Source organism: Rana temporaria, chromosome 4 (assembly GCF_905171775.1).
Source record: "Rana temporaria chromosome 4, aRanTem1.1, whole genome shotgun sequence".
Classification (NCBI taxonomy): Eukaryota; Metazoa; Chordata; class Amphibia; order Anura; family Ranidae; genus Rana; species Rana temporaria.
This window is the reverse complement of record NC_053492.1, coordinates 479,906,900-479,930,535: the sequence shown is the minus strand read 5'-3', so window position 1 is coordinate 479,930,535 and position 23,636 is coordinate 479,906,900. Positions and strand designations below refer to the sequence as shown.

Below are 23,636 nucleotides of genomic sequence, written 5' to 3'. Positions count from 1 at the left end.
GGGTTACAGGGAGGATTAGTGTTGGGGTTACAGGGAGGGTTAGTGTTGGAGTTACAGGGAGGGTTAGTGTCGGGATTACAGGGAGGATTAGTGTTGGGGTTACAGGGAGGGTTAGTGTTGGGATTACAGGGAGGGTTAGTGTTGGGATTACAGGGAGGGTTAGTGTTGAGGTTACAGGGAGGGTTAGTGTTGGGGTTACAGGGAGGATTAGTGTTGGGGTTACAGGGAGGGTTAGTGTTGGAGTTACAGGGAGGATTAGTGTTGGGATTACAGGGAGGGTTAGTGTCGGGATTACAGGGAGGGTTAGTGTTGGGATTACAGGGGGGGTTGGTGTTGGGGTTACAGGGAGGGTTAGTGTTGGGGTTACAGGGAGGGTTAGTGTTGGGGTTACAGGGAGGGTTAGTGTTGGGGTTACAGGGAGGGTTAGTGTTGGGATTACAGGGAGGATTAGTGTTGGGATTACAGGGAGGGTTAGTGTTGGGATTACAGGGAGGGTTAGTGTTGGGGTTACAGGGAGGATTAGTGTTGGGGTTACAGGGAGGATTAGTGTTGAGGTTACAGGGAGGGTTAGTGTTGGGATTACAGGGAGGGTTAGTGTTGGGATTACAGGGAAGGTTAGTGTTGGGGTTACAGGGAGGATTAGTGTTGGGGTTACAGGGAGGATTAGTGTTGGGGTTACAGGGAGGGTTAGTGTTGGGATTACAGGGAGGATTAGTGTTGGGGTTACAGGGAGGATTAGTGTTGGGGTTACAGGGAGGATTAGTGTTGGGGTTACAGGGAGGGTTAGTGTTGGGGTTACAGGGTGGGTTAGTGTTTGGATTACAGGGAGGGTTGGTGTTGGGGTTACAGGGGGGATTAGTGTTGGGAATACAGGGGGGATTAGTGTTGGGATTACAGGGAGGGTTGGTGTTAGGGTTATCGGAAATGTTGGGTTTGGAGTTACAGGGAGGGTTAGTGTTGGGATTACAGGGAGGATTAGTGTTGGGGTTACAGGGAGGATTAGTGTTGGGATTACAGGGAGTGTTGGTGTTGGGAATACAGGGAAGGTTAGTGTTGGGGTTACAGGGAGGGTTAGTGTTAGGGTTACAGGGAGGGTTAGTGTTGGGATTACAGGGAGGGTTAGTGTTGGGATTACAGGGGGGATTAGTGTTGGGATTACAGGGAGGGTTAGTGTTGGGGTTACAGGGAGGGTTAGTGTTGGGATTACAGGGAGGGTTAGTGTTGGGATTACAGGGAGGATTAGTGTTGGGATTACAGGGAGGGTTAGTGTTGGGGTTACAGGGAGGATTAGTGTTGGGATTACAGGGAGGGTTAGTGTTGGGGTTACAGGGAAGGTTGGTGTTGGTGTTACAGGGAAGGTTAGTGTTGGGATTACAGGGAGGGTTAGTGTTGGGGTTACAGGGAGGATTAGTGTTGGGGTTACAGGGGGGGTTAGTGTTGGGGTTACAGGGAGGGTTAGTGTTGGGGTTACAGGGAGGATTAGTGTTGGGGTTACAGGGGGATTAGTGTTGGGGTTACAGGGAGGGTTGGTGTGAGGATTACAGGGAGGGTTAGTGTTGGGATTACAGGGAGGGTTAGTGTTGGGGTTACAGGGAGGGTTAGTGTTGGGAATACAGGGAGGGTTAGTGTTGGGATTACAGGGAGGGTTAGTGTTGGGGTTACAGGGAGGGTTAGTGTTGGGGTTACAGGGAGGATTAGTGTTGGGATTACAGGGAGGGTTAGTGTTGGGATTACAGGGAGGGTTAGTGTTGGGATTACAGGGGGGGTTAGTGTTGGGGTTACAGGGAGGGTTAGTGTTGGGGTTACAGGGAGGGTTAGTGTTGGGATTACAGGGGGGGTTAGTGTTGGGATTACAGGGGGGATTAGTGTTGGGATTACAGGGAGGATTAGTGTTGGGGTTACAGGGAGGGTTAGTGTTGGGGTTACAGGGGGGATTAGTGTTGGGGTTACAGGGAGGATTAGTGTTGGGGTTACAGGGAGGGTTAGTGTTGGGATTACAGGGAGGATTAGTGTCAGGGTTACAGGGAGGGTTAGTGTTGGGGTTACAGGGAGGGTTAGTGTTGGGGTTACAGGGAGGGTTAGTGTTGGGGTTACAGGGGGGTTAGTGTTGGGGTTACAGGGTAGGTTAGTGTTGGGGTTACAGGGAGGATTAGTGTTGGGAATACAGGGAGGGTTAGTGTTGGGGTTACAGGGAGGGTTAGTGTTGGGGTTACAGGGAGGATTAGTGTTAGGGTTACAGGGGGGATTAGTGTTGGGGTTACAGGGAAGGTTAGTGTTGGGGTTACAGGGAGGGTTAGTGTTGGGGTTACAGGGGGGATTAGTGTTGAGGTTACAGGGAGGGTTAGTGTTGGGATTACAGGGAGGGTTAGTGTTGGGGTTACAGGGAGGATTAGTGTTGGGATTACAGGGAGGATTAGTGTTGGGGTTACAGGGGGGATTAGTGTTGGGATTACAGGGAGGGTTAGTGTTGGGGTTACAGGGAAGGTCAGTGTTGGGATTACAGGGAGGGTTAGTGTTGGGATTACAGGGAGGGTTAGTGTTGGGATTACAGGGAGGATTAGTGTTGGGGTTACAGGGAGGATTAGTGTTGGGATTACAGGGAGGATTAGTGTTGGGATTACAGGGAGGGTTGGTGTTGGGGTTACAGGGAGGGTTAGTGTTGGGGTTACAGGGAGGGTTGGTGTTGGGGTTACAGGGAGGGTTAGTGTTGGGATTACAGGGAGGGTCAGTGTTGGGATTACAGGGAGGGTTAGTGTTGGGATTACAGGGAGGGTTAGTGTTGGGATTACAGGGAGGGTTAGTGTTGGGATTACAGGGGGGTTAGTGTTGGGGTTACAGGGAGGGTTAGTGTTGGGATTACAGGGGGGTTAGTGTTGGGATTACAGGGAGGGTTAGTGTTGGGATTACAGGGAGGGTTAGTGTTGGGGTTACAGGGAGGGTTAGTGTTGGGATTACAGGGGGGTTAGTGTTGGGGTTACAGGGAGGGTTAGTGTTGGGATTACAGGGAGGGTTAGTGTTGGGATTACAGGGGGGTTAGTGTTGGGATTACAGGGAGGGTTAGTGTTGGGATTACAGGGAGGGTTAGTGTTGGGGTTACAGGGAGGGTTAGTGTTGGGGTTACAGGGAGGATTAGTGTTGGGGTTACAGGGAGGATTAGTGTTGGGATTACAGGGAGGATTAGTGTTGGGGTTACAGGGGGGGTTAGTGTTGGGGTTACAGGGAGGGTTGGTGTTGGGGTTACAGGGAGGATTAGTGTTGGGGTTACAGGGGGGGTTAGTGTTGGGGTTACAGGGAGGGTTGGTGTTGGGGTTACAGGGAGGATTAGTGTTGGGGTTACAGGGGGGGTTAGTGTTGGGATTACAGGGAGGATTAGTGTTGGGATTACAGGGAGGGTTAGTGTTGGGGTTACAGGGAGGATTAGTGTTGGGGTTACAGGGGGGGTTAGTGTTGGGATTACAGGGAGGGTTAGTGTTGGGATTACAGGGAGGATTAGTGTTGGGGTTACAGGGAGGGTTAGTGTTGGGATTACAGGGAGGGTTAGTGTTGGGATTACAGGGAGGGTTAGTGTTGGGGTTACAGGGAGGGTTGGTGTTGGGGTTACAGGGGGGATTAGTGTTGGGATTACAGGGGGGGTTAGTGTTGGGATTACAGGGGGGGTTAGTGTTGGGGTTACAGGGAGGGTTAGTGTTGGGGTTACAGGGAAGGTTAGTGTTGGGGTTACAGGGAGGGTTAGTGTTGGGATTACAGGGAGGGTTAGTGTTGGGATTACAGGGAGGGTTAGTGTTGGGATTACAGGGAGGGTTAGTGTTGGGATTACAGGGGGATTAGTGTTGGGAATACAGGGAGGGTTGGTGTTGGGATTACAGGGAGGATTAGTGTTGGGATTACAGGGAGGGTTAGTGTTGGGGTTACAGGGAGGGTTAGTGTTGGGATTACAGGGAGGGTTAGTGTTGGGGTTACAGGGAGGGTTAGTGTTGGGGTTACAGGGAGGGTTAGTGTTGGGGTTACAGGGGGGTTAGTGTTGGGGTTACAGGGAGGATTAGTGTTGGGATTACAGGGAGGGTTAGTGTTGGGATTACAGGGAGGATTAGTGTTGGGGTTACAGGGAGGGTTGGTGTTGGGATTACAGGGAGGATTAGTGTTGGGGTTACAGGGAGGGTTAGTGTTGGGATTACAGGGAGGGTTAGTGTTGGGATTACAGGGAGGGTTAGTGTTGGGATTACAGGGAGGATTAGTGTTGGGATTACAGGGAGGGTTAGTGTTGGGGTTACAGGGAGGGTTAGTGTTGGGGTTACAGGGGGGTTAGTGTTGGGGTTACAGGGAGGATTAGTGTTGGGATTACAGGGAGGATTAGTGTTGGGATTACAGGGAGGGTTAGTGTTGGGGTTACAGGGAGGGTTAGTGTTGGGATTACAGGGAGGGTTAGTGTTGGGGTTACAGGGAGGGTTAGTGTTGGGGTTACAGGGAGGGTTAGTGTTGGGGTTACAGGGGGGTTAGTGTTGGGGTTACAGGGAGGATTAGTGTTGGGATTACAGGGAGGGTTAGTGTTGGGGTTACAGGGGGGATTAGTGTTGAGGTTACAGGGAGGGTTAGTGTTGGGATTACAGGGAGGGTTAGTGTTGGGGTTACAGGGAGGATTAGTGTTGGGGTTACAGGGGGGATTAGTGTTGGGATTACAGGGAGGGTTAGTGTTGGGGTTACAGGGAAGGTCAGTGTTGGGATTACAGGGAGGGTTAGTGTTGGGATTACAGGGAGGGTTAGTGTTGGGATTACAGGGAGGATTAGTGTTGGGGTTACAGGGAGGATTAGTGTTGGGATTACAGGGAGGATTAGTGTTGGGATTACAGGGAGGGTTGGTGTTGGGGTTACAGGGAGGGTTAGTGTTGGGGTTACAGGGAGGGTTGGTGTTGGGGTTACAGGGAGGGTTAGTGTTGGGATTACAGGGAGGGTCAGTGTTGGGATTACAGGGAGGGTTAGTGTTGGGATTACAGGGAGGGTTAGTGTTGGGATTACAGGGAGGGTTAGTGTTGGGATTACAGGGGGGTTAGTGTTGGGGTTACAGGGAGGGTTAGTGTTGGGATTACAGGGGGGTTAGTGTTGGGATTACAGGGAGGGTTAGTGTTGGGATTACAGGGAGGGTTAGTGTTGGGGTTACAGGGAGGGTTAGTGTTGGGATTACAGGGGGGTTAGTGTTGGGGTTACAGGGAGGGTTAGTGTTGGGATTACAGGGAGGGTTAGTGTTGGGATTACAGGGGGGTTAGTGTTGGGATTACAGGGAGGGTTAGTGTTGGGATTACAGGGAGGGTTAGTGTTGGGGTTACAGGGAGGGTTAGTGTTGGGGTTACAGGGAGGATTAGTGTTGGGGTTACAGGGAGGATTAGTGTTGGGATTACAGGGAGGATTAGTGTTGGGGTTACAGGGGGGGTTAGTGTTGGGGTTACAGGGAGGGTTGGTGTTGGGGTTACAGGGAGGATTAGTGTTGGGGTTACAGGGGGGGTTAGTGTTGGGGTTACAGGGAGGGTTGGTGTTGGGGTTACAGGGAGGATTAGTGTTGGGGTTACAGGGGGGGTTAGTGTTGGGATTACAGGGAGGATTAGTGTTGGGATTACAGGGAGGGTTAGTGTTGGGGTTACAGGGAGGATTAGTGTTGGGGTTACAGGGGGGGTTAGTGTTGGGATTACAGGGAGGGTTAGTGTTGGGATTACAGGGAGGATTAGTGTTGGGGTTACAGGGAGGGTTAGTGTTGGGATTACAGGGAGGGTTAGTGTTGGGATTACAGGGAGGGTTAGTGTTGGGGTTACAGGGAGGGTTGGTGTTGGGGTTACAGGGGGGATTAGTGTTGGGATTACAGGGGGGGTTAGTGTTGGGATTACAGGGGGGGTTAGTGTTGGGGTTACAGGGAGGGTTAGTGTTGGGGTTACAGGGAAGGTTAGTGTTGGGGTTACAGGGAGGGTTAGTGTTGGGATTACAGGGAGGGTTAGTGTTGGGATTACAGGGAGGGTTAGTGTTGGGATTACAGGGAGGGTTAGTGTTGGGATTACAGGGGGATTAGTGTTGGGAATACAGGGAGGGTTGGTGTTGGGATTACAGGGAGGATTAGTGTTGGGATTACAGGGAGGGTTAGTGTTGGGGTTACAGGGAGGGTTAGTGTTGGGATTACAGGGAGGGTTAGTGTTGGGGTTACAGGGAGGGTTAGTGTTGGGGTTACAGGGAGGGTTAGTGTTGGGGTTACAGGGGGGTTAGTGTTGGGGTTACAGGGAGGATTAGTGTTGGGATTACAGGGAGGGTTAGTGTTGGGATTACAGGGAGGATTAGTGTTGGGGTTACAGGGAGGGTTGGTGTTGGGATTACAGGGAGGATTAGTGTTGGGGTTACAGGGAGGGTTAGTGTTGGGATTACAGGGAGGGTTAGTGTTGGGATTACAGGGAGGGTTAGTGTTGGGATTACAGGGAGGATTAGTGTTGGGATTACAGGGAGGGTTAGTGTTGGGGTTACAGGGAGGGTTAGTGTTGGGGTTACAGGGGGGTTAGTGTTGGGGTTACAGGGAGGATTAGTGTTGGGATTACAGGGAGGATTAGTGTTGGGATTACAGGGAGGGTTAGTGTTGGGGTTACAGGGAGGGTTAGTGTTGGGATTACAGGGAGGGTTAGTGTTGGGGTTACAGGGAGGGTTAGTGTTGGGGTTACAGGGAGGGTTAGTGTTGGGGTTACAGGGGGGTTAGTGTTGGGGTTACAGGGAGGATTAGTGTTGGGATTACAGGGAGGGTTAGTGTTGGGATTACAGGGAGGATTAGTGTTGGGGTTACAGGGAGGGTTGGTGTTGGGATTACAGGGAGGATTAGTGTTGGGGTTACAGGGAGGGTTAGTGTTGGGATTACAGGGAGGGTTAGTGTTGGGATTACAGGGAGGGTTAGTGTTGGGATTACAGGGAGGATTAGTGTTGGGATTACAGGGAGGGTTAGTGTTGGGGTTACAGGGAGGGTTAGTGTTGGGGTTACAGGGGGGTTAGTGTTGGGGTTACAGGGAGGATTAGTGTTGGGATTACAGGGAGGGTTAGTGTTGGGATTACAGGGAGGATTAGTGTTGGGATTACAGGGAGGGTTAGTGTTGGGAATACAGGGAGGGTTAGTGTTGGGGTTACAGGGAGGGTTAGTGTTGGGATTACAGGGAGGGTTAGTGTTGGGAATACAGGGAGGATTAGTGTTGGGGTTACAGGGAGGGTTAGTGTTGGGGTTACAGGGAGGGTTGGTGTTGGGATTACAGGGAGGGTTAGTGTTGGGATTACAGGGAGGGTTAGTGTTGGGGTTACAGGGAGGGTTAGTGTTGGGGTTACAGGGAAGGATTAGTGTTGGGATTACAGGGAGGGTTAGTGTTGGGGTTACAGGGAAGGATTAGTGTTGGGATTACAGGGAGGGTTAGTGTTGGGATTACAGGGAGGGTTAGTGTTGGGGTTACAGGGAGGGTTAGTGTTGGGGTTACAGGGAAGGATTAGTGTTGGGGTTACAGGGGGGGGGTTAGTGTTGGGATTACAGGGGGATTAGTGTTGGGGTTACAGGAGCTACACTTGTGATGCCGGGTCACATTCAGGTACTAATATAAATGTAACGATATATTAATGATGAAAGTTTTATATCTTCCCGGATTCTCTTTGGTGTTTCAGGCAGGAAATGGCGCCGGCGCGTTTGTCATGGACATTTTGGACGTGGTGTCGGAATACCGGGGGTTGTCCTGGAGGTGAGTGGTGTGAATTTTGGGTCAGACGCTGTGATATTCGTTTTCTAGTAATATGAATTTTCAGGCGCCATTCACACTCCGCGTATCCGCAACTCGCGTTCGTCTGTCAAGCGTCGGGCGGCCCATTAACTTCGATGAGCTGCCCTATTGCGCGTTTGCCACCCATAAGAAGCTCCTCCTCTTTTTTGGGAGACGCCCTTCACGCGGTTTTTTTATGGCACATGTTTCTGCTTTTTACATTGGTGAATTGGTGACCTGTACAAAATCGCGGCAAAATTGCGTGACTTTCTGCCTGAAAACGATACGGTGTGAACGCCGCCTCAATGATTGCGGTCAGCTTTACTTCACTTTGATTTATAAATTGATATTTTATATCTTTTATTTTTCCTTAGAAATGTATATTTAGGGAACAAACATTGATCACAGGAGGCGTCCATGACACTCCGTTTGTAAAGCCTCCTGAGTTCCCCAATCTGACAGATCAATGCTCACAGCAGCCACCCTCCCCCCGCCTTGTAGAGTGTAAGCTCTCAGGATCAGAGCCCTCTGACCCCTCCTGTACTGTATGGCAACTGTACTGTCTCTCCTCAAACTGTTGGCACAATATAAATCCTGTATAGTAATAATGAATGAATGAATGAATGAATGAAAAACTTATAAAGCGCGGCGCATGCGAACTGAATCGCTTCTGGGCGCTAGTTGTTCGTGTCTCATGACATCAAAAGAGCAGAGTTTTGATTCGTCTTCTGAAAGTCAGGTGGTTTTCCTCCAAACGAATGCTGGTTGGTAAAGCGTTCCATAGTCTAGGACCCTGGAAAGCAAACCTTCTTTCTCCTTTGGACTTGTATTTGGTTTTTGGCACCCTGACCAGATTTTGGTCGGTGGATCGCAGAACGCGATTCGAATTGTGAGGTTCTATCTTGTCGCAAAGATATTGCGGCGCCTTCCCATGGATGCACTTATGTGTCAGGCAGAGTGCTTTAAATGCAATTCTGTCTTTTACTGGCAGCCAGTGAAGGGATCTCAGCGAAGGGATCTCAGTGAAGGGATCTCAGTGAAGGCTTCTCAGCGAAGGGATCTCAGCGAAGGGATCTCAGCGAAGGGATCTCAGTGAAGGGATCTCAGTGAAGGGATCTCAGTGAAGGGATCTCAGTGAAGGGATCTCAGTGAAGGGATCTCAGTGAAGGGATCTCAGTGAAAGGATCTCAGTGAAGGGATCTCAGTGAAGGGATCTCAGTGAAAGGATCTCAGCGAAGGGATCTCAGCGAAGGGATCTCAGTGAAGGGTTCTCAGTGAAGGGTTCTCAGTGAAGGGTTCTCAGTGAAGGGATCTCAGTGAAGGGATCTCAGTGAAGGGATCTCAGCGAAGGTGAGATTGATTCCCATGTCCTTTTCCCAGTCACCAGTCTTGCGGCCGTATTCTGAACGACTTGCAGACGGGAGATTTGGTACTTTGGGAGTCCGAGGTAAAGGGCGTTAGCATAGTCCAGTCTGGAATTCACGATTGTTCCCACCATGACTGCTACGTCTTCTTTGGGGATAAATGGAATAAGTCTGCGTAGTAGGCGCAACAGATGGTGCGCTCCGCTGACTACTGACCCTATTTGTGCGTCCATTGTCATGAAGGTGTCGAAGATGACCCCGAGACTTTTGACTTTGGAGCTAGGGGTGATGATTTGCCCCAGAATGGGCGGGGGTGTCCAGGTTGTTGCCAGTTGACTCTTTCGGCTGGCGTGAAACATAAGAAGTTCTGTTTTGGAACTATTGAGTTTAAGATAACTCTTAGTCATCCAGTTTTCTATCAAAGAGAGACATTTCTCTAAACTGGGATGATGATCCTTTTTGTGGCAGATGCGAAAATACAGTTGCGTATCGTCTGCATAAGAGTGATAGAGTAGTTCTTGGCTACTGATAATATCAAAGAGAGGGCGAAGATAGATGTTGAAAAGCACCGGTGACAGGGGGGATCCTTGGGGGACTCCACATGACACCGTGCGCTTTTCCGACGTGAAACAACCCAATTTAACTGTTTGTGATCGGTTTTCAAGAAAGGAAGAAAACCATGGTAAATCACCTTCTGCGACTTCTGCTACCTTGGCTAGTCGCATCAGTAACAGTTTGTGGTCTACCGTGTCAAAGGCTGCGCTTAGGTCCAGCAGAACCAGGAGACAAGATTCTCCTTCGTCTGCGGCCTCGAGGGCATCGTCCCATATTTTAAGTAAGGCCGTTTCTGTCCCGTGTCCGGGACGGAAGCCTGATTGTAATGGATCCAGTAGATTGTGGGTATCTAGATGCTGTTGCAGCTGTTGTACCACTACTTTCTCCATTATCTTGGAGAGAACATTTAGGCCTGTTATGGGACGGCGGTGAGTTGGGTCCTTGGGATCCAGGTTAGGTTTTTTCAAGATGGGCTGGATTGTGCCCTCTTTCAGCAGGGATGGCACTGTGCCTTCCTTAAATGACTGGTTTATAATAATAATAATATTAATAATAATAATACTAATAGATGTAATGTATTTCATTGATTAATCCTGTATAATAATAATAATAGTATTATTAATGATATTAATAATAATAATATTATTATTATTATTATTATTATTATTATTATTATTAATAATATCATTAATATTATTATTATTATTACTATTATTATTATTATTATTATTATTATTATTATTATTATACAGGATTAATCAAAGAGATGCATCACATCTATTATTATTATTATTATTATTATTATTATTATTATTATTATTAATAATAATAATATTGATATTAATAATAATAATAATATTATTGATATTAATAATTATGTATTATTATTAATATCATTAATATTATTATCATTATTAATATCATTAATATTATTATTAATATTAATATCATTATTATTATTATTATTATTATTAATATCATTATTATTATTATTAGTATTATTATTATTATACAGGATTAATCAAAGAGATGCATCACATCTATTATTATTATTATTATTATTATTATTAATAATAATAATAATAATAATAATAATAATATTAATGATATTAATATTAATAATAATATTAATGATATTAATAATAATTATGTATTTTTATTAATATCATTAATATTATTATCATTATTAATATCATTAATATTATTATTAATATTATTATCATTATTATTATTATTATTATTATTATTATTATTATTATTATTAATAATATCATTAATATTATTATTATTATTATTATTATTATTATTATAATTATTAATAGATGTGATGTATCTCTTTGATTAATCCTGTATAATAATATTAATGATATTAATAATAATAATAATAATAATAATAATAATATTAATATTATTAATAATAATTATGTATTATTATTATTATTATTATTATTTTTATTAATAATATCATTAATAATATTATTATTATAATTTTTATTATTATTATTATTATTATTATTATTATTATTAATAATAGATGTGATGTATCTCTTTGATCCGGTTTCTCTTCCTCTATGTAGTATCGGTGGAGATGAAGACCTCAGCAACGTAACCACATTGGCAAGTAAGTTCCATAGGAAAGTTTTTCTATTGACAGGTCCACTTTAAAGCCTGTGTCCACCCTATCAGCATGCTTCTTGTGCTGCAGCACAACTGATTGGCTCCTTGTGCTGCTTCCCCCTCCCCCAGTATGAGCTCTGCTGTACAGGTACTGGCTGATGCCAGGGTCACATTCACGAATGATGTATTCATAAATACAGTGCTGTGTATTTTACAGAGCCTTGGAAAAAGTATTCATACCCCATTGAAATTCCCCACATGTTGTCATGTGACACCCAAAAAACATAAATGTATTTTATTGGGATTTTATGTGATGGACCCACACAAGGCCCTCTCAGGAACGGCCTTATTTGTCATTTATGTGTTTTTTCTAACAATTCTTATGTCTCTTTTTCAATAAATTTATATTTTTTCCATTAACCCGCCTATAAAGCCCGTCATCTGCTATATATCGTTTTTTATTACCCATTTGATTTATCGGGACGTGGCACTGTGTATTTTTTATTTTCATATCCACAGCCCCACTCTGTGATGATCTGATTTTTTTCTATTCTAGACCAACACAAAGTGTCACATAATTGTGAAGTGGAAGGAAAAGGATACAAATAAATATGTCAGAAGTGTGGAGGGGGAGGGGAATTTGTATTCCGCCCCCTTTATTCTGATAACTAAAATCTAGAGGAACCAATTACCTTCAGAAGTCCCCTAATTAGTAAATAGAGTCCCACCTGTGTGTCATGTAATCTCAGTATAAATACAGCTGTTCTGTGAAGCCCTCAGAGGTTTGTTAGAGAACCTTAGTGAACAAAACAGCATCATGAAGGCCGAGGAACACACCAGACGGGTCAGGGATAAATTTGTGGAGAAGTATAAAGCAGGGTTGGGTTATAAGAAAATCTCCCAAGCTTTGAAGATCTCACGGAGCTTCTGTTCAATCCATCATCGGAAAATGGAAAGAGTATGGCACAACCGCAAACCTACCAAGACACGGCCGTCCACCTAAACTGACCGGGCCGGGCAAGGAGAGCATTCATCAGAGAAGCAGCCAAGAGGCCCCTGGTAACTCTGGAGGAGCTGCACAGCTCAGGGGGGAGAATGAATACTTTTTCCAGGCTCTGTATATAGAGGGGTATGAATACTTTTCCCAGGCTCTGTATATAGAGGGGTATGAATACTTTTCCCAGGCGCTGTCTATAGAGGGGTATGAATACTTTTTCCAGGCCCTGTATATAGAGGGGGTATGAATACTTTTTCCTGTCTCTGTGTATAGAGGGGTATGAATACTTTTTCCATGCTCTGTATATAGAGGGGGTATGAATACTTTTTCCTGTCTCTGTGTATAGAGGGGTATGAATACTTTTTCCTGTCTCTGTGTATAGAGGGGTATGAATACTTTTTCCTGTCTCTGTGTATAGAGGGGTGTGAATACTTTTTCCAGGCTCTGTATATAGAGGGGGTATGAATACTTTTTCCAGGCCCTGTATATAGAGGGGGTATGAATACTTTTTCCTGTCTCTGTGTATAGAGGGGTATGAATACTTTTTCCTGTCTCTGTGTATAGAGGGGTATGAATACTTTTTCCAGGCTGCTGTGTATAGAGGGGTATGAATACTTTTTCCAGGCTGCTGTGTATAGAGGGGTATGAATACTTTTTCCTGGCTGCTGTGTATAGAGGGGTATGAATACTTTTTCCAGGCCCTGTATATAGAGGGGGTATGAATACTTTTTCCAGGCCCTGTATATAGAGGGGTATGAATACTTTTTCCTGTCTCTGTGTATATAGAGGGGGTATGAATACTTTTTCCAGGCCCTGTATATAGAGGGGGTATGAATACTTTTTCCTGTCTCTGTGTATAGAGGGGTATGAATACTTTTTCCTGTCTCTGTGTATAGAGGGGTATGAATACTTTTTCCAGGCTGCTGTGTATAGAGGGGTATGAATACTTTTTCCAGGCTCTGTGTATAGAGGGGTATGAATACTTTTTCCTGGCTGCTGTGTATAGAGGGGTATGAATACTTTTTCCAGGCCCTGTATATAGAGGGGGTATGAATACTTTTTCCAGGCCCTGTATATAGAGGGGTATGAATACTTTTTCCTGTCTCTGTGTATAGAGAGGGGGTATGAATACTTTTTCCAGGCTCTGTATATAGAGGGGTATGAATACTTTTTCCAGGCTGCTGTGTACCTACCTGACTGTACCTCCCTCTTCCCCTCTGCAGACATTCTCCGGAGGTTTAATCCCGACATACAAGGATACTCCCAAGGGAACGGATTTTATTTCCTCCCCCGATCTCAGCTGAACCGAGCCGTTCCGGGAGCCAAAGCCGAGTAAGAAATATCAAAACTAGAAAATGTTTAAATCCGTATTTGTTGCTAGAAAATGACTTCTAACCCTCAAATATTATATATATATTTTAGCAGAGACCCTGGAGAATTACACCTAAAAAAAAAAAAAATTTCCGAAATTTCGTATTTCCGAATTTTCGAAATTCCGAATTTCAGAAATTCAGAAATTCGAAAATTCGGAATTAACAAATTTCTCAAAATTAATTAAAAAAATTGTGAGGATGCAAATGGGCACAGTAAGGGCATAAATGGGCACAGTGAGGATGCAAATGGCACAGTAAGGGCGCAAATGGGCACAGTAAGGGCGCAAATGGGCACAGTAAGGCCGCAAATGGGCACAGTGAGGGCTGCAAATGGGCACAGCGAGGCTGCAAATGGGCACAGCGAGGCTGCAAATGGGCACAGTAAGGGCGCAAATGGGCAAAGTGAGGGCTGCAAATGGGCACAGCGAGGCTGCAAATGGGCACAGCGAGGCTGCAAATGGGCACAGTGAGGGCTGCAAATGGGCACAGCGAGGCTGCAAATGGGCACAGCGAGGCTGCAAATGGGCACAGTAAGGGCGCAAATGGGCACAGTGAGGGCTGCAAATGGGCACAGCGAGGCTGCAAATGGGCACAGCGAGGCTGCAAATGGGCACAGTGAGGGCGCAAATGGGCACAGTAAGTGCGCAAATGGGCACAGTAAGGGCTGCAAATAGGTACAGTGAGGGCTGCAAATGGGCACAGTGAGGGCTGCAAATAGGTACAGTGAGGGCACAGTGAGGATGCAAATGGGCATAGAGAGGGCTGCAAATGGGCACAGTGAGGATGCAAATAAGCACAGTAAGGGCATAAATGGGTACAGTGAGGCTGCAAATGGGCAGAGCGAGGCTGCAAATGGGCATTGTTGACCCTCTTTTCCACTTAAAGTAGCTGCTGCATTTCTCACCCTAGGCTTATACTCGAGTCAATACATTTCCCAGTTTCTTGTGGTAAGATTCGGTGCCTCTGCTTATATTCGGGTATACACGGTAAGCAGTAAATGATTTGGGTAGACAAGTCCTGTAGTTGTTGTCGGGCTGACGGCCCCACACTGACCTCTGGGGGGAATTTGGTGGGATCTTCATTGTCCTCGGGTCACATGGCAGATAATCGGGGGTCGGTATTCCTGTATTTGGGGCGGTCTTCAATGTCCTCGGGTCACATGGCAGATAATCGGGGGTCGGTATTCCTGTATTTGGTGGGATCTTCAATGTCCTCGGGTCACACAAGGGTTAATGTCGGGGGTCGGTATTCCTGTATTTGGGGCGGTCTTCAATGTCCTCGGGTCACATGACAGATAATCGGGGGTCGGTATTCCTGTATTTGGTGGGATCTTCAATGTCCTCGGGTCACATGACAGATAATCGGGGGTCGGTATTCCTGTATTTGGTGGGATCTTCAATGTCCTCGGGTCACATGGCAGATAATCGGGGGTCGGTATTCCTGTATTTGGGGGGGTCTTCAATGTCCTCGGGTCACATGACAGATAATCGGGGGTTGGTATTCCTGTATTTGGGGCGGTCTTCAATGTCCTCGGGTCACATGACAGATAATCGGGGGTCGGTATTCCTGTATTTGGGGCGGTCTTCAATGTCCTCGGGTCACATGACAGATAATCGGGGGTTGGTATTCCTGTATTTGGGGCGGTCTTCAATGTCCTCGGGTCACACGACAGATAATCGGGGGTCGGTATTCCTGTATTTGGTGGGATCTTCAATGTCCTCGGGTCACATGACAGATAATCGGGGTCGGTATTCCTGTATTTGGCGGGATCTTCAATGTCCTCGGGTCACATGACAGATAATCGGGGGTCGGTATTCCTGTATTTGGGGCGGTCTTCAATGTCCTCGGGTCACATGACAGATAATCGGGGGTCGGTATTCCTGTATTTGGCGGGATCTTCAATGTCCTCGGGTCACATGACAGATAATCGGGGGTCGGTATTCCTGTATTTGGCGGGATCTTCAATGTCCTCGGGTCACATGACAGATAATCGGGGTCGGTATTCCTGTATTTGGGGCGGTCTTCAATGTCCTCGGGTCACATGGCAGATAATCGGGGGTCGGTATTCCTGTATTTGGTGGGATCTTCAATGTCCTCGGGTCACATGGCAGATAATCGGGGGTCGGTATTCCTGTATTTGGTGGGATCTTCAATGTCCTCGGGTCACATGACAGATAATCGGGGGTCGGTATTCCTGTATTTGGTGGGATCTTCAATGTCCTCGGGTCACATGGCAGATAATCGGGGTCGGTATTCCTGTATTTGGCGGGATCTTCAATGTCCTCGGGTCACATGGCAGATAATCGGGGGTCGGTATTCCTGTATTTGGCGGGATCTTCAATGTCCTCGGGTCACATGGCAGATAATCGGGGGTCAGTATTCCTGTATTTGGCGGGATCTTCAATGTCCTCGGGTCACACGACAGATAATCGGGGGTCGGTATTCCTGTATTTGGTGGGATCTTCAATGTCCTCGGGTCACATGGCAGATAATCGGGGTCGGTATTCCTGTATTTGGCGGGATCTTCAATGTCCTCGGGTCACATGACAGATAATCGGGGGTCCGTATTCCTGTATTTGGTGGGATCTTCAATGTCCTCGGGTCACATGGCAGATAATCGGGGTCGGTATTCCTGTATTTGGCGGGATCTTCAATGTCCTCGGGTCACATGGCAGATAATCGGGGTCGGTATTCCTGTATTTGGCGGGATCTTCAATGTCCTCGGGTCACATGGCAGATAATCGGGGGTCCGTATTCCTGTATTTGGCGGGATCTTCAATGTCCTCGGGTCACATGACAGATAATCGGGGGTTGGTATTCCTGTATTTGGGGCGGTCTTCAATGTCCTCGGGTCACATGACAGATAATCGGGGGTCGGTATTCCTGTATTTGGTGGGATCTTCAATGTCCTCGGGTCACATGACAGATAATCGGGGGTCGGTATTCCTGTATTTGGTGGGATCTTCAATGTCCTCGGGTCACATGGCAGATAATCGGGGTCGGTATTCCTGTATTTGGTGGGATCTTCAATGTCCTCGGGTCACATGGCAGATAATCGGGGTCGGTATTCCTGTATTTGGCGGGATCTTCAATGTCCTCGGGTCACATGGCAGATAATCGGGGTCGGTATTCCTGTATTTGGCGGGATCTTCAATGTCCTCGGGTCACATGGCAGATAATCGGGGGTCGGTATTCCTGTATTTGGTGGGATCTTCAATGTCCTCGGGTCACATGGCAGATAATCGGGGGTCGGTATTCCTGTATTTGGTGGGATCTTCAATGTCCTCGGGTCACATGGCAGATAATCGGGGTCGGTATTCCTGTATTTGGTGGGATCTTCAATGTCCTCGGGTCACATGGCAGATAATCGGGGTCGGTATTCCTGTATTTGGCGGGATCTTCAATGTCCTCGGGTCACATGGCAGATAATCGGGGTCGGTATTCCTGTATTTGGCGGGATCTTCAATGTCCTCGGGTCACATGGCAGATAATCGGGGGTCCGTATTCCTGTATTTGGCGGGATCTTCAATGTCCTCGGGTCACATGACAGATAATCGGGGGTCGGTATTCCTGTATTTGGCGGGATCTTCAATGTCCTCGGGTCACATGGCAGATAATCGGGGGTCAGTATTCCTGTATTTGGCGGGATCTTCAATGTCCTCGGGTCACATGGCAGATAATCGGGGGTCGGTATTCCTGTATTTGGTGGGATCTTCAATGTCCTCGGGTCACATGACAGATAATCGGGGGTCGGTATTCCTGTATTTGGTGGGATCTTCAATGTCCTCGGGTCACACGACAGATAATCGGGGGTCGGTATTCCTGTATTTGGTGGGATCTTCAATGTCCTCGGGTCACATGACAGATAATCGGGGGTCGGTATTCCTGTATTTGGCGGGATCTTCAATGTCCTCGGGTCACATGACAGATAATCGGGGGTCCGTATTCCTGTATTTGGCGGGATCTTCAATGTCCTCGGGTCACATGGCAGATAATCGGGGTCGGTATTCCTGTATTTGGGGCGGTCTTCAATGTCCTCGGGTCACATGGCAGATAATCGGGGGTCGGTATTCCTGTATTTGGTGGGATCTTCAATGTCCTCGGGTCACATGACAGATAATCGGGGGTCCGTATTCCTGTATTTGGGGCGGTCTTCAATGTCCTCGGGTCACATGGCAGATAATCGGGGGTCGGTATTCCTGTATTTGGTGGGATCTTCAATGTCCTCGGGTCACATGACAGATAATCGGGGTCGGTATTCCTGTATTTGGGGCGGTCTTCAATGTCCTCGGGTCACATGACAGATAATCGGGGGTCGGTATTCCTGTATTTGGTGGGATCTTCAATGTCCTCGGGTCACATGACAGATAATCGGGGGTCGGTATTCCTGTATTTGGTGGGATCTTCAATGTCCTCGGGTCACATGACAGATAATCGGGGGTCGGTATTCCTGTATTTGGGGCGGTCTTCAATGTCCTCGGGTCACATGACAGATAATCGGGGGTCCGTATTCCTGTATTTGGTGGGATCTTCAATGTCCTCGGGTCACATGACAGATAATCGGGGGTCGGTATTCCTGTATTTGGTGGGATCTTCAATGTCCTCGGGTCACATGGCAGATAATCGGGGGTCCGTATTCCTGTATTTGGCGGGATCTTCAATGTCCTCGGGTCACATGGCAGATAATCGGGGGTCGGTATTCCTGTATTTGGGGGGGTCTTCAATGTCCTCGGGTCACATGACAGATAATCGGGGGTTGGTATTCCTGTATTTGGGGCGGTCTTCAATGTCCTCGGGTCACATGACAGATAATCGGGGGTCGGTATTCCTGTGCTGGGATCTTCAATGTCCTCGGGTCACATGACAGATAATCGGGGGTCGGTATTCCTGTATTTGGCGGGATCTTCAATGTCCTCGGGTCACATGACAGATAATCGGGGGTCGGTATTCCTGTATTTGGCGGGATCTTCAATGTCCTCGGGTCACATGACAGATAATCGGGGGTCGGTATTCCTGTATTTGGTGGGATCTTCAATGTCCTCGGGTCACATGGCAGATAATCGGGGTCGGTATTCCTGTATTTGGCGGGATCTTCAATGTCCTCGGGTCACATGGCAGATAATCGGGGTCGGTATTCCTGTATTTGGCGGGATCTTCAATGTCCTCGGGTCACATGGCAGATAATCGGGGGTCGGTATTCCTGTATTTGGGGCGGTCTTCAATGTCCTCGGGTCACATGACAGATAATCGGGGGTCGGTATTCCTGTGCTGGGATCTTCAATGTCCTCGGGTCACATGACAGATAATCGGGGGTCGGTATTCCTGTATTTGGCGGGATCTTCAATGTCCTCGGGTCACATGGCAGATAATCGGGGTCGGTATTCCTGTATTTGGCGGGATCTTCAATGTCCTCGGGTCACATGGCAGATAATCGGGGGTCGGTATTCCTGTATTTGGGGCGGTCTTCAATGTCCTCGGGTCACATGACAGATAATCGGGGGTCGGTATTCCTGTATTTGGTGGGATCTTCAATGTCCTCGGGTCACATGACAGATAATCGGGGGTCGGTATTCCTGTATTTGGCGGGATCTTCAATGTCCTCGGGTCACATGACAGATAATCGGGGGTCGGTATTCCTGTATTTGGTGGGATCTTCAATGTCCTCGGGTCACATGACAGATAATCGGGGGTCGGTATTCCTGTATTTGGGGCGGTCTTCAATGTCCTCGGGTCACATGACAGATAATCGGGGGTCGGTATTCCTGTATTTGGTGGGATCTTCAATGTCCTCGGGTCACATGACAGATAATCGGGGGTCGGTATTCCTGTATTTGGGGCGGTCTTCAATGTCCTCGGGTCACATGACAGATAATCGGGGGTCGGTATTCCTGTATTTGGCGGGATCTTCAATGTCCTCGGGTCACATGACAGATAATCGGGGGTCGGTATTCCTGTATTTGGTGGGATCTTCAATGTCCTCGGGTCACATGACAGATAATCGGGGGTCGGTATTCCTGTATTTGGTGGGATCTTCAATGTCCTCGGGTCACATGGCAGATAATCGGGGTCGGTATTCCTGTATTTGGGGCGGTCTTCAATGTCCTCGGGTCACATGACAGATAATCGGGGGTCGGTATTCCTGTATTTGGTGGGATCTTCAATGTCCTCGGGTCACATGACAGATAATCGGGGGTCGGTATTCCTGTATTTGGTGGGATCTTCAATGTCCTCGGGTCACATGGCAGATAATCGGGGTCGGTATTCCTGTATTTGGCGGGATCTTCAATGTCCTCGGGTCACATGACAGATAATCGGGGGTCGGTATTCCTGTATTTGGGGCGGTCTTCAATGTCCTCGGGTCACATGACAGATAATCGGGGGTCGGTATTCCTGTATTTGGTGGGATCTTCAATGTCCTCGGGTCACATGACAGATAATCGGGGGTCGGTATTCCTGTATTTGGCGGGATCTTCAATGTCCTCGGGTCACATGACAGATAATCGGGGGTCGGTATTCCTGTATTTGGTGGGATCTTCAATGTCCTCGGGTCACATGACAGATAATCGGGGGTCGGTATTCCTGTATTTGGGGCGGTCTTCAATGTCCTCGGGTCACATGACAGATAATCGGGGGTCGGTATTCCTGTATTTGGGGCGGTCTTCAATGTCCTCGGGTCACACGACAGATAATCGGGGGTCGGTATTCCTGTATTTGGTGGGATCTTCAATGTCCTCGGGTCACATGACAGATAATCGGGGGTCGGTATTCCTGTATTTGGTGGGATCTTCAATGTCCTCGGGTCACATGGCAGATAATCGGGGTCGGTATTCCTGTATTTGGTGGGATCTTCAATGTCCTCGGGTCACATGACAGATAATCGGGGGTCCGTATTCCTGTATTTGGTGGGATCTTCAATGTCCTCGGGTCACATGACAGATAATCGGGGGTCGGTATTCCTGTATTTGGTGGGATCTTCAATGTCCTCGGGTCACACGACAGATAATCGGGGGTCGGTATTCCTGTATTTGGTGGGATCTTCAATGTCCTCGGGTCACATGACAGATAATCGGGGGTCCGTATTCCTGTATTTGGCGGGATCTTCAATGTCCTCGGATCACATGACAGATAATCGGGGGTCCGTATTCCTGTATTTGGTGGGATGATCTGTTGATGGTTCTGACCCGGTTGTGTTCCTTGCAGTGATATGCTGGAGCAGTCGGAATATTTGGTGACGGGAATGAAGAGGATGAATTCTTCCGGGGTGAGTAAAGTTTCTAAGGAGTTCAGATTCCATCAAAGTCTTCAGCCGGAAGGTCTTCTCAGTCTTGGATGCGGTAGAGAAGGCCGTGGCGGCTGGTGGTATATTATTTTTGGGGGGGCGGCAAACAATGCAATATTAATTCGCTATTGTCACACAAGTGGGTGTGGTCCTCCCCAAGCCCACCCTTTTTTTTAAACCAATTAGAGCCTCAGGCTCTAATCACGTGCTTAAAAACAAACAAACAATTGGAACCCATGTGTCCGGCGCCCCTAATGGGGCCAGAGGCATGGATTGAAGGGCCGCCGCTGAGAGAAGGGTCAAAACTGAAGCACAACCCCTTCCGCTGGCTGCCTCCTGGCCCTTTAATTCAGGGAGGCGGGCCTTTCCAGTCATGTGGCCACTGTAATTGGCTGTCACAGCATTTACATGTAAACATGTGCTCTGCCGAAAAATTTGATTGTTTTTGTTCCATTTTTTTTTTTTGTTTTGTTTTTTTGGGTCATGATCGAAATTCGTTATTTCGAATACATTCGTAACTTTGTTATGTTCCATTAGCTTAGATGTTAGTTTTCGTAAATTCTAAAATTCGTAGATTAGAAAATTATCAAAATTCGGTAATTTGAAATTCCAAAAATTCAGAAATTCAAAAATCGGAAATAATAATAATTATTATTATTACAAATGTGTTACGTTCCATTTGTTAGACGCAGTATTCGTCAATCCGTGAATTTGCGAATTTGCAAATTCGCAAATTCTAAAATCCGAAAATTTGGAAATTCTAAATAATAACTAACTAATAATAACTACTGTAACTATTAAATTATAGGTATTGGAATTTCCTTTTAAATTTGGCTGTTTATGAACATAACGGGGCAGATCCACAGAGAGAGTACGCCGGCGTACTTTCAAATTTCCCGCGTCGTATCTTTAGTTTGAATCCTCAAAACAAGATACGACCGCATCTGGGTTCGATCCGACAGGCGTACGTACGCATTTCGGATCGTAGATGCAATACTTTGGCGTCCGCTGGGTGGAGTTCACGTTGTTTTCCACGTCAGGTATGCAAAATAGCTATTTCCGACGATCCACGAACGTACGCGCGGCCGTCGCATTCCTTTACGTCGTCTGTAGTCGGCTTTTTCCGGCGTATAGTTAAAGCTGCTTTTTTGCGGCGTATAGTTAGATTTGCCATGTTGAGTATAGCCGTCGTTCCCGCGTCGAAATTTGAATTTTTTCTTTTTTTACGTAAGTTGTCCGTGAATAGGGATGGACGCAAGTCACATCTAAGTTAAAAAAATGACGTTGTTGCGATGTCATTTTGCGCAAAGCACGGCGGGAAATTTAGAAACGGAGCATGCGCAGTTCATTCAGCGCGGGGACGCGCTTCATTTAAATGAAGCACGCCCCCTAATCGCCGATTTGAATTCCGCCGCCAGAGATACACTACGCCGCCGTAACTTACGGCGCAAATTCGTTGTGGATTTGAAACAAAGCCAAGTACGTTACGGCGGCGTAGCGTAGCTTAGATACACTGCGCCAGTGCCGATCTATGTGGATCTGGCCCTGTATTCGTAAATCCGGAAATTTGCAAATTCGAAAATTCTAAAATCCGAAAATTCAGGAAATTCTAAATAATAACTAACTATTAGGCCCCGTACACACGACCAGTTTCCTCGGCAGAATTCAGCTTCCGACCGAGTTTCTGGCTGAATTCTGCCGAGAAACCCGGCCGTGTGTACACTTTTGGCCGAGGAAGCCGACGAGGAGCTCGGCGAGGAAATAGAGAACATGTTCTCTATTTCCTCGTTGTTCTATGGGAGCTCTCGGCCCGCCGAGCTCCTCGGCGGCTTCAGTGCTGAACTGGCCGAGGAACTCGATGTGTTTGGCACGTCGAGTTCCTCGGCCGTGTGTACGAGGCCTCAAATTATAGGTATTGGAATTTCCTTTTAAATTTGTCTGTTTATGAACATAACAAATACACATTTATTCCAGAGATACTAATTATCCGAAAAAAGAAATCGTAACTTTGGAAACATTTTAATTTGTTATGTTCTATGTTCTATTCGTTAAAATGCGGTTTTTGTAAATTCAAAAATTCATAGATTAGAAAACTAGCAAATTCGGAAATGTGAAATTCCAAATATTCAGAAATTCGGAAATCCAAATATTTCAGAATCAAATATAATCATTTTTATTACTATTTATTATTATGAATTTGTTACGTCCCATTCGTTTAGATGCAGTATTCATAATTTCGTAAATTCGTAATTTAAAAAATTTGCAAATTCGGAAATTTAAAAATCCAAAAACTCTAAAAAATCGAAAATAATTATTATTATTATTATTATTATTATTATTATTTATTATTATGATTTTGTTGCATTCCATTTGTTTAGCTGCGGTATTCGTAAATTTGTATATTTGCAAATTAGAGAATTCGGGAATTAAAATATCCAAAAATTCTAAAAATCCAAAATAATAATTATTATTATTGTTTATTATTATGATTTTTTTACGTCCCATTCGTTTAGATGCGGTATTCGTAATTTCGTAAATTCGTTATTTGAAAATTTGAAAATTCGGAAATTTAAAAATCCAAAAAATCAAAAATCGGAAATAATTATTATTATTATTTATTATTATGTTGCATAATTATTATGTATTATTTTATATAATTCGTTGCATTCCATTTGTTTAGCTGCGGTATTCGTAAATTTG

The 23,636-nt window shown here is 46.3% G+C and overlaps 1 protein-coding gene across 1 annotated transcript in view; it reads left to right on the top strand.

The window, feature by feature from the left end:
* The window catches only part of PLB1 (phospholipase B1), a 202,450-nt gene that overhangs the window by 52,755 nt on the left and 126,059 nt on the right, over window positions 1-23,636 (top strand). The window contains exons 13-16 of the mRNA XM_040347863.1: window positions 7,660-7,733; window positions 11,248-11,291; window positions 13,508-13,616; window positions 20,858-20,918. Of these exons, the coding sequence (XP_040203797.1) occupies window positions 7,660-7,733; window positions 11,248-11,291; window positions 13,508-13,616; window positions 20,858-20,918 (288 nt within the window). The remainder of the gene's footprint in view (window positions 1-7,659; window positions 7,734-11,247; window positions 11,292-13,507; window positions 13,617-20,857; window positions 20,919-23,636) is intronic.